The 10468-nt window shown below is 39.7% G+C and overlaps 1 protein-coding gene across 1 annotated transcript in view; it reads left to right on the top strand.

Moving 5' to 3' along the window:
- The first annotated feature begins 659 nt into the window (after window positions 1–659).
- The window catches only part of wdr70 (WD repeat domain 70), an 80984-nt gene continuing 71175 nt past the window's right edge, over window positions 660–10468 (top strand). The window contains exons 1-7 of the mRNA XM_020458065.2: window positions 660–769; window positions 1571–1624; window positions 1743–1826; window positions 1904–1991; window positions 2156–2366; window positions 3235–3294; window positions 9106–9239. Of these exons, the coding sequence (XP_020313654.1) occupies window positions 745–769; window positions 1571–1624; window positions 1743–1826; window positions 1904–1991; window positions 2156–2366; window positions 3235–3294; window positions 9106–9239 (656 nt within the window). The 5' untranslated portion in view covers window positions 660–744. The remainder of the gene's footprint in view (window positions 770–1570; window positions 1625–1742; window positions 1827–1903; window positions 1992–2155; window positions 2367–3234; window positions 3295–9105; window positions 9240–10468) is intronic.

The raw sequence follows: 10468 nt of genomic DNA, 5'->3' as shown, positions 1-10468 counted from the left end.
ACTTGAAAGCGTCTCAACTGTTCACGGGAGCATGTGGAGGGTAGTCAGTACTGTGTGTCTTGTCATGCATCCTCTTGGTACCAGCTTGTACCAGAGAATCAGCATCATCATATTGGTACTCATGCCATATCTTTGTATTGTATGAGTTTGTCATGTCTATTTTTGGAGATCCAGTGTGTGTATATGACATTTTTGTTTTGGGTTTTAAATACCTGCCTATGTATTTATTTTTGTGTGAACTTATATAACCAGCTGATGTGGGCGGCAGGTAGCCTAGTGGTTCGAGTGTTGGACTAGTAACCGAAAGGTTACACGATCGAAGCCTGAGCTGACAAGGTAAAAATCTGTCGTTCTCCTGAACAAGGCAGTTAACCCACTGTTCCTAGGCTGTCATTGAAAATAATAAGAATTTGTTCTTAACTGATCTGCCAAGTTAAAAAAAGGTCAAATAAAAAACATGTTGATTTCCACTCAGGAAAAGAAATGAAATGAGTTTGAATGTAGTCTTTGCTTTGTGGCATAGATCAAATATTTTTTGAAATATTTTTATAAAGACTTTGATAGTACTAGAAAGGGTAAGTATGCCTCTTTTTTTTAAGATACAGAATCTGCACAAATGGTCAATGACTGGAAGTGACAATATTATCAATAGCTAGAAATGACAACTACTTGGCAGTATTGGCGCTTTTGTTGAAATATTGAAGCAGCTTCCGGGTCACAGTTCAAGTAAACTTTAAAAAAAACATGGATCCTAACACAACGGGCAACGGTAAATGTTACGTTATTAGCTGTTTTTTATATTTTATAATTAAGCGAATAAATGGTTGCAGGGGACAATGTTCGTAGTAAGCATGATTATTCAATATAATGAATGTGAGAGAAATCATCCTGTTGTTGCTGCTCGCTAGCTAGCTTGTTTGGTTGGTAGCTAGCTAGCTGACGTTAGCTACTACAGCATCTCTGACTACGACTATTCTTTCAATGAACAAAGCACGCCGAAATTTTTTCGTAATTAAACGGGTCCAACTGCAAAGTAGCTCAACCCAACAGAAGTTTGTATCCTCGTGCAGTTTGTAATGCGCTAGGTAGTCAAATGTATGTGTCATATGCACAGGATACACATGTACACAGACACAGTACAATGACACGCTTAATTGCAGGTTCACCTCAACAATGCGACAACAGTATAATATATGTAAAAAAAATAAGTAATAACGATCAAATAGAAATTCAATGAAAATATGGGAATGAAAAAATATAATACAAAGGCACTCAAACAAGAACAATAGTTGAATGTGCAATAGGGGGTATGGTTAGCAAAATATTAAAATTTTGCAATATTTTTTGCAATGTAATAGAAGTCTTGTCGTAAGTGTTTGTGCATATCTGAGCGAACTTGTGAAATACAATAGCCACTCTGGAGTGTAGTCAGTCTATCAGTAAATTATGTATACAGTCTGTCAGATTTTTGGTTAGTTCTTGGTGTGACAATGGTAGTGATTTCATGTTGAGAGAAAGTAGTGAATGAATGAATCAGCTAGTGTGATTGAATCCTTTCCTTGTCTTTTAGCATCTGACCAGAGTGATGGAGATATGGCCTCTGTCATGGGATTCTCTGGCTTTGGTAAGTGTTACTTCCATTGGCCTTCATATCAACCTGACGTCAACAACATGTTCACCAGAAATGTATTTTAATAGGTGAGTACAGCATTTTCACACCAGCGTTCCGCTCTTCACTCCAGGAAAAAAAGCTCGCACCTTTGACCTGGATGCCATCTTTGAGCAGACCCGAAGAACAGCAATCGAGAGGAGTCAACAAGTATTAGGTTAGTGACAAATAGCCATGTGCCCTTTAACTCAGTGTATGTGTGTTTTAAGTGTCTAACCTCAGCTGTGTCTCCAGAGGAGAGGCAGAAAGAGGAAACTGGGGACAGCTCCCATACAGCCAAGGCATCAAGCTCCAAACAGAGAGACAGAGCCCCTGCACCCAGGTAACACAAACAATCCCACCCATCCTAACTGACCAATTACTTTCATATGCTCTGAGTTATATTAACTGTGTGGGAGGGTCATTTCAAATTGAGTGTTATTACCAGTATGCAGAATTGGCTAGATTATTGAAACCCATGGGTCTCTATTACATACTACCCAACAGGAAGAAGGAGGAGAGCAGTAGTGGCAGCGGCAATAGTGACGCAGACTCTGACTCGGAGCTTATTGGCCCCCCAGTGCCCAAACAACTGACTGGTCAGGAGGATGATGAGGACTTGGTGGGGCCACCACTACCACCAGGGTACAGAGGAAGCACAGCTGACGATGAAGACGATGACGATGACGATGATGATATGGAGGATGAGGAAGATGATGTAAGTCTGTTTCCACTTATGACACAAGGAAATGACTAAACATTTTACAGTAGATTTGCTTGAGGCTAAAAACATCTGCTCCCATACTGTTGCTAAACCTTTACATGAGTACATACATTTCTGTCTGCAACAATAAACAATTTACATAAGCACACCAAATAGATTCATAATTATGATCTTTATACATTTCAGTCTGTAACACTGAACATTTTTTACAGTCCTGAAGCCACATATTTATTTACATGGTGTGTTCTTACTATGTTATACCACTGGAGGCCAGTACACTCTTAGCATTTCATGAGACTTGCTTTATCATTCCCTTTTACACAATAATGTATTGTGAGTCGACCCAGTGCAATCTTGGTGTACTGCTTGGGAAAGCGAGAGTTGGCTTTCTCACACCACCTCCTGATAAACCATAACAAAAAGACATCATTTTAAAGTATGTAGGCCACCGAAATGCACCGCCCAAAGACACTTGGCCAGATGGTTTTCTCCTTAAAAAAAGTGTTCTCCCTCATCTACCCCTCTTTCTCTCTGAGTAGTAAAAGTCTCTTTGCTGTGTGTATGTTATGGGTGATATAGGCCAGACACCCAGCGTTCTCAGAGCAGGTGTGATTTGAGGCCGCCGTGGGGCTATGTGATGGATGGTGGCCTGTGACATGTCGGCCTCTGGTAATAACACGGCCCTCAGGCCAAACGCAGCCCTCCCATTGGGTGTAGGTGTAGCTAGTGGACCGTGCTGTGGGAGAAAACCAGCCTGTAGCATATCACAGCCCATTAAAGATTAAATATTGTGTATGACAGAGTGCCACTCCACCTTCATCAACACATGTATGACAGGCAACTTCCTGTCCCTCTCTCTCAGAATCCAGTGAAGAAGATTCCAGACACTCATGAGATTACGCTGCAGCATGGCACCAAAACAGTAAGTATTTTCCAACTTTCCTCTCTATAACCCCCACCCCCCTCTATGTTTATTAACTGCGGTGTTCTATAACCTTTCCAAAGTGGATTCCAAACTCCTCATTGTTACTTATTGCACTCATGAGCCCATTTAAATATAGCACCCATTAATTTGGATATTTCCCTCCTAGGACTCATTAACAATAGAACTGCCTGGCCTTTTTCTATCAGTACCCGCTAGGGAACGTTGCCGGGCGTCTCCTTTAGCATATGCATCAGATGCATATCAACCTGCAAGGTGCAACAAACATAAGCACCAATGCTTGATAAATAGTGCATAAACTATTATAAACATATATTATTTGTTTATGGAGTAGAACAGCTTTAATATTGCAGATAGATTGTAGATTCCATCATTGTAATTGTCTGCATCATTTCCAATCCCCCATATATTTTGTTGTTGTATGTACAGTCATGGCCAAATGTTTTGAGAATGACACACATTTTAATTTTCACAGTCTGCTGCCTCAGGTTGTATGATGGCAAATTGCATATACTCCAGAATGTTATGAAGAGTGATCAGATGAATTGCAATTAATTGCAAAGTCCCGCTTTGCCATGCAAATGAACTGAATCCCCCAAAAACATTTCCACTGCATTTCAGCCCTGCCACAAAAGGACCAGCTGACATCATGTCAGTGATTCTCTCGTTAACACAAGTGTGAGTGTTGACAAGGCTGGAGATCACTCTGTCATGCTGATTGAGTTTGAATAACAGACTGGAAGCTTCAAAGGAGGGTGGTGCTTGGAATCTTTGTTCTTCCTCTGTCAGTCATGGTTACCTGCAAGGAAACACGTGCCGTCAACATTGCTTTGCACAAAAAGGGCTTCACAGGCAAGGATATTGCTGCCAGTAAGATTGCACCTAAATCAACCATTTATCGAATCATCAAGAACTTCAAGGAGAGCGGTTCAATTGTTGTGAAGAAGGCTTCAGGGCACCCAAGAAAGTCCAGCAAGCGCCAGGACCGTCTCCTAAAGTTGATTCAGCTGCGGGATCGGGGCACCACCAGTACAGAGCTTGCTCAGGAATGGCAGCAGGCAGGTGTGAGTGCATCTGCACGAACAGTAAGGCAAAGACTTTTGGAGGATGGCCTGGTGTCAAGAATGGCAGCAAAGAAGCCACTTCTCTCCAGGAAAAACATCAGGGACAGACTGATATTCTGCAAAAGGTACAGGGACTGCTGAGGACTGGGGTACATTTTCTCTGATGAATCCCCTTTCCGATTGTTTGGGGAATCCGGAAAAAAGCTTGTCCGGAGAAGAAAAGGTGAGCGCTACCATCAGTCCTGTGTCAAGCCAATGGTAAAGCATCCTGAGGAATTTCTTTCCTTAATGCATTTGAGCCAATCAGTTGTCTTGTGACAATGTATTGGGGGGTATACAGAGAGAGCCCTATTTGGTAAAATACCAAGTCCATATTATGGCAAGAACAGCTCAAATAAGCAAAGAGAAATGACAGTCCATCATTACTTTAAGACCTGAAGGATAAGTTAATTAGAGTTAACTGCACCTCAGATTGCAGCCCAAATAAATGCTTCACAGAGTTCAATTAACAGACACATCTCAACATCAACTGTTCAGAGGAGACTGTGAATCAGGTCTTCATGGTCGAATTGCTCCAAAGAAACCACAACTAAAGGACACCAATAATAATAAGAGACTTGCTTGAACCAAGAAATGCGAGCAATGGACATTAGACCGGTGGAAATCTGTCCTTTGGTCTGATGAGTCCAAATTTGAGATTTTGGTTCCAACCTCCTATCGTAGGGGAACTGATGATCTCCGCACGTGTGTTTCCCACCGTGAAGCATGGAGGAGGTGTGATGATGTGGGGGTGCTTTGCTGGTGACACTGAGATTTATTTGGAATTCATGGCATACTTAACCAGCATGGCTACCACACAATTCTGCAGCGATATGCCATCCCATCTGCTTTGCGCTTAGTGGGATTATCATTTGTTTTTCAACAGGACAATGACCCAACACACCTCCAGGTTGTGTAAGGGCTATTTGACCAAGAAGGAGAGTGATGGAGTGCTGCATCAGATGACCTGGCCTCCACAACCACCCGACCTCAACCAAATTGAGATGGTTTGGGATGAGTTGGACCACAGAGTGAAAGAAAAACAGCCAACAAGTGCTCAGCATATGTAAGAAATCCTTCATGACTGTTGGAAAAGCATTCCTCATGAAGCTGGTTGAGAGAATGCCAAGAGTGTACAGAGCTGTCATGAAGGCAAAGGGTGGCTACTTTTAAGAATCTCAAATCTCAAATATTTTGATTTGTTTTACAGTATTTTTGGTTTCTACATGATTCCATATGTGTTCATAGTTTTCATGTCTTCACTATTATTCTACAATGTAGAAAATGGTAAAAATAAAGAAAAACGCTTGAATGAGTAGATGTTCTAAAACTTTTGACCGATATGTGTGTGTATATACATTATATATATATATATATATATATATATATATATATATATATATATATATATATTTATTTATTATATATATATATATATATATATTTATTTATTTATTTATTATATATATATATATATATATATATATATATATATATATATATATATATATTTATTATATATATATACTTCTTGTTAACAAACTATTATATAGTTTTGGCAAGTCGGTTAGGACATCTACTGTGTGCATGACACAAGTAATTTTTCCAACAATTGTTTACAGTCAGATTATTTTACTTATGATTCACTGTATCACAATTCTAGTGGGTAAGATGTTTACATACACTAAGATGACTCTGCCTTTAAACAGTTTGGCAAATTCCAGAAAATTATGTCATGGCTTTAGAAGCTTCTGATAGGCTAATTGACATCATCTGAGTCAATTGGAGGTGTACCTGTGGATGTATTTCAAGGCCTACCTTCAAACTCAGTGCCTCTTTGCTTGACATCATGGGAAAATCAAAAGAAATCAGCCAAGACCTCAGAAAAAAAACGTAGATCTCCACAAGTCTGGTTTATCCTTGGGAGCAATTTCCAAATGCCTGAAGGTACCCCGCTCATCTGTACAAACAATAGTACGCAATTATAAACACTATGGGACCACGCAGCCGTCATACCGCTCAGGATGGAGACGCATTCTGTGATGAACGTACTTTGGTGCAAAAAGTGCAAATCAATCCCAGAGCAACAACAAAGGACATTGTGAAGATGCTGGAGGAAATGGTAAAACGTGTCCTATATCGACACAACCTGAAAGGCTGCTCAACAAGGAAGAAGCCACTGCTCCAAAACCGCCATAAAAAAGCCAGACTACGGTTTGCAACTGCACATGGGGACAAAGATCATACTTTTTGAAGAAATGTCCTCTGGTCTGATGAAACAGAAATAAAACTGTTTGGCCATAATGACCATTGTTGTGTTTGGAGGAAAAAGGGGGAGGCGTGCAAGTTGAAGAAAACCATCCCAGCAGTGAAGCATGGGGGTGGCAGCATCATGTTGGGGGTGCTTTGCTGCAGGAGGGACTGGTGCACTTCACAAAATAGATGGCATCATGAGGCTGGAAAATTAGGTGGGTATATTGAAGCAACATCTCAAGACATCAGTAAGTTAAATCTTGGTTGCAAATGGGTCTTCCAAATGGACAATGACACCAAGCATACTTCCAAAGTTGTGGCAAAACGGCTTAAGGACAACAAAGTCAAGGTATTGGAGTGGCCATCACAAAGCCCTGACCTCAATCCCATAGAAAATGTGTGCAGAACTGAAAAGGTGTGTGCGAGCAAGGAGGCCTACAAACCAGACTCAGTTACACCAGCTCTGTCAGGAGGAATGGCCCAAAATACACCCAACTTATTGTGGGAAGCTTGTGGAAGGCTACCCGAACCGTTTGACCCAAGTTAAATAATTCAAAGGCAATGCTACCAAATACTAATTGAGTCTATGTAAACTTTTAGCCCTCGGGGAATGTGATGAAAGAAATAAATGCTGAAAAAATGCTCTCTACTATTATTCTGACATTTCACATTCTTAAAATAAAGTGGTTATCTTAACTTTCCTAAAACAGGGAATTTTTATTAGGATATAATGTCAGGAATTGTGAAAAACTGAGTTGAAATGTATTCGGCTAAGGTGTATGTAAACTTCCGACTTCAACTGTATTTATATATTATAAAGGATTCATTTCAAGAATAATTATTTGTGGAAATAGATCAATAAAAAAACACACTAGTCATTTGTTTTGAGTCAAGAATATGTTTTGTATATTTCTACAATGACCTTAGACTTAGACCAGTCACACGGACACATGCACACATACACACAAACAATCACACACACACAGACACATACACAAATCCATTTGATCAACTTTATTTGTAGATTTGATTAGTAATAGAGTAATTAATTAATAGTATAATGAATTAGTATAGTATAATGAAATAGTATAATTAATGAAAGAATATTATAATTAAATAGTATAATTAGTATTTCTAGTAGTCAGCCAGGTTAAATGATTTGCTGTATTCCTAAACAAAAGTGTCAGTGCATGAACAATTGTAAAAGATGAATTGCATAAATAAACAGCATATTAGATTTTTAAGTTTGTTATGTTACTCGTTTTTGCACAGTAGCCAGAGAAGTGCTGCTGCGAGTGTGGTCATGTGATGAATACATGGACAGCACTGATATTCTTGGAAATAGAGCTTTACTTCTTGAATTATGAGAGTTATTTGACAAAGTTAAGTGTAATATAAATGCCAGAATATCTTCTTTCAGATACTATATAGAAATCAAAGTGTTTTACCTGCATGTGACTCTGAAGGACGATTCAATAAAGTGATGATCCTTTCCCTGCCTCTGTAAATTACAAGATGTGCCCATCTCTTCATGTTCAATTTGACAACTGATAGGCCTAATGTTGTCACTAATCAGAATATTGAAAAATGTAATCCTGTCTATAGGTTAACTCTTATGTGTGTAAATTTGGGTATAGTGTGTAGTTTCGATGGCCGGCTGTGCAGGCTCACTGGCGTCGTTTGTTTCCCACTCATGAAGTTAGATAGAATAATACGAAACATAACCTTTACTCTAAAGGCCTACTGCAACACAGCATGTTTTCATTTCCCTTACAGTACATTTGATTAGTAATAGAGTTACAGTAAATAAAACAGTCCCGTAACAGCATCTTTTTACAAAGTCAAATGTCAAAGAGAATGGTATCAACTCACAAGGCGCACGGTCAAATTATTAACATGAGTGCCAATGCTGATAAATTACACAATTTTTTTTACAATTAAATCAACCTCTTCACCCTCCTTAACATTCAGTTGGGCCTAATTTAACTTCAATTGTGAAGCGCCTGGCTGGGTACCAACATCCTACAGCACATTGTCTTGCGGGTTAAGTTAGGAATAGGTGTGAAAAAAACGTAAAAGGCACTACATACTTCTCTGTGGTTTCAGAATTCTGACAAATGAGCTGTGTAAAATACAAACATTTAGAAAAGTCTGGGAAGCTGCAGGACAAAGCTTTTTGGGGGGATTGATTTCTTTAATTTACTAAATCAAATGTCAGTGGCCGTTGGCCTATGGCGGTTCTAGCGTTAAAAGGCAAGGCAATGCACATCCAGACAAACTACTGGGACCCTCAGCCAAGATTGTGTCCATTGTGCACTAAGCTGGCTGGTTAGGTAGTGTCCTGTTAACCACTTAACCAACACCTAGTTGCTACTGGGTTAAGGTCCCTGGCAGGTGAAAGTAACCTCTGTTTGCTCCCTCCCTCCCTCCTCAGGTGTCGGCCTTGGCATTGGACCCCTCTGGAGCCCGTCTGGTCACCGGGGGATACGACTTTGACGTGCGCTTCTGGGACTTTGCTGGGATGGATGCAGCTCTGAATTCCTTCAGAACAATACAGCCCTGCGAATGGTGTGTCCACCACCTAGACTAGAACATACACATGCCTATCAAACAGAGTGCATTGGGAGCGTAACCCATTAGGCCGTCCACCCATGCAGCCAGAGCCATCAATAAACGAGGGATATTGGCCAAATGAGCCATTTTTACCTTTTAAAAAAAGAAGCATATGACAAAAACACTATTCCTTGTTTGTGATATGTAGCGTATGCAAAACTTTACAGCCAGTTGTCTTCTTGGTTTTTACTTTCCTTAAACAATAGTTGTCCACATCACGGTTCAGCTGTCGGAGAGTGATAAATGCATCAGGGCATTGCATGCATACACCTATAGGCTTAGGAGTCCACTGTATGATATTAATATATATGAAGAAAGAGAAATGTAGGCCTAGCCCCAGAGATAGATGTGCCGGCGGCATGCCCGACACCGACATGCATTTCTTTATCCTTGCCAGATAGACTACTGCGTCTGCTATACAGATATAGGTGTACAGAAGGAGGCTAATTCATGAATTTTGTTATCCAAATATTTTTTCTTTATTAAGATAAGCATTATATTGGTAGATAATAGGAGTAACTCTGGTCGCAATTGCAGCAATTACTAAGAAAGGCTGGTGCCTACCGTAACCAACAAATGATAGCAATAGGCTAATAATATTAATTTTACAACAAGCCTACTTAAACCTTAAACTAAATATGGGGCACACAATTATAAAGACAGATCAAACTTCACTTCACAAAACACATTCGGCATTCTTAAGGAGCTGGTTTAGATCAATAAATAGGCCTACAATAATAACAACGATATACAATAATGATATTTTGTTAAAATTTTTCATATGAAAAAATACGTTTAAAAAAAATAGCATCCTACCTGAATAGCGAGTTGCACAGTTGCCTGCATTTGGCCACGCCAACGTTCTTCTCATATTTGTCCACTACAATAGTAAAACGTATCCCCTTGTAGGCTTTTCACTGTGGGGGGAATTCAGACCCGAGTTAACCAAACGTAAATGGAACATAATTCCCTTTCTATGCACTTTTCTCTCTGTTCTGACCTTGAATTTAAGAATGAGAATAGCAAGCTATTCACCAGCTATTTGTTTGGGGTGGAGATGGAATAAATGAAGGTGTGGTGGTATCTACAGATATGCCATATTCTGACCTTGACTTAATTCCAACACCTTTACACGCGAGGAAATCATGAGTAAAGTCTAGTGAACCTACCGATTCCAAGTGGAA

This window comes from Oncorhynchus kisutch, linkage group LG23 (genome assembly GCF_002021735.2).
Source record: "Oncorhynchus kisutch isolate 150728-3 linkage group LG23, Okis_V2, whole genome shotgun sequence".
NCBI lineage: Eukaryota > Metazoa > Chordata > Actinopteri > Salmoniformes > Salmonidae > Oncorhynchus > Oncorhynchus kisutch.
This window is presented reverse-complemented; position numbering and strand designations above follow the sequence as displayed.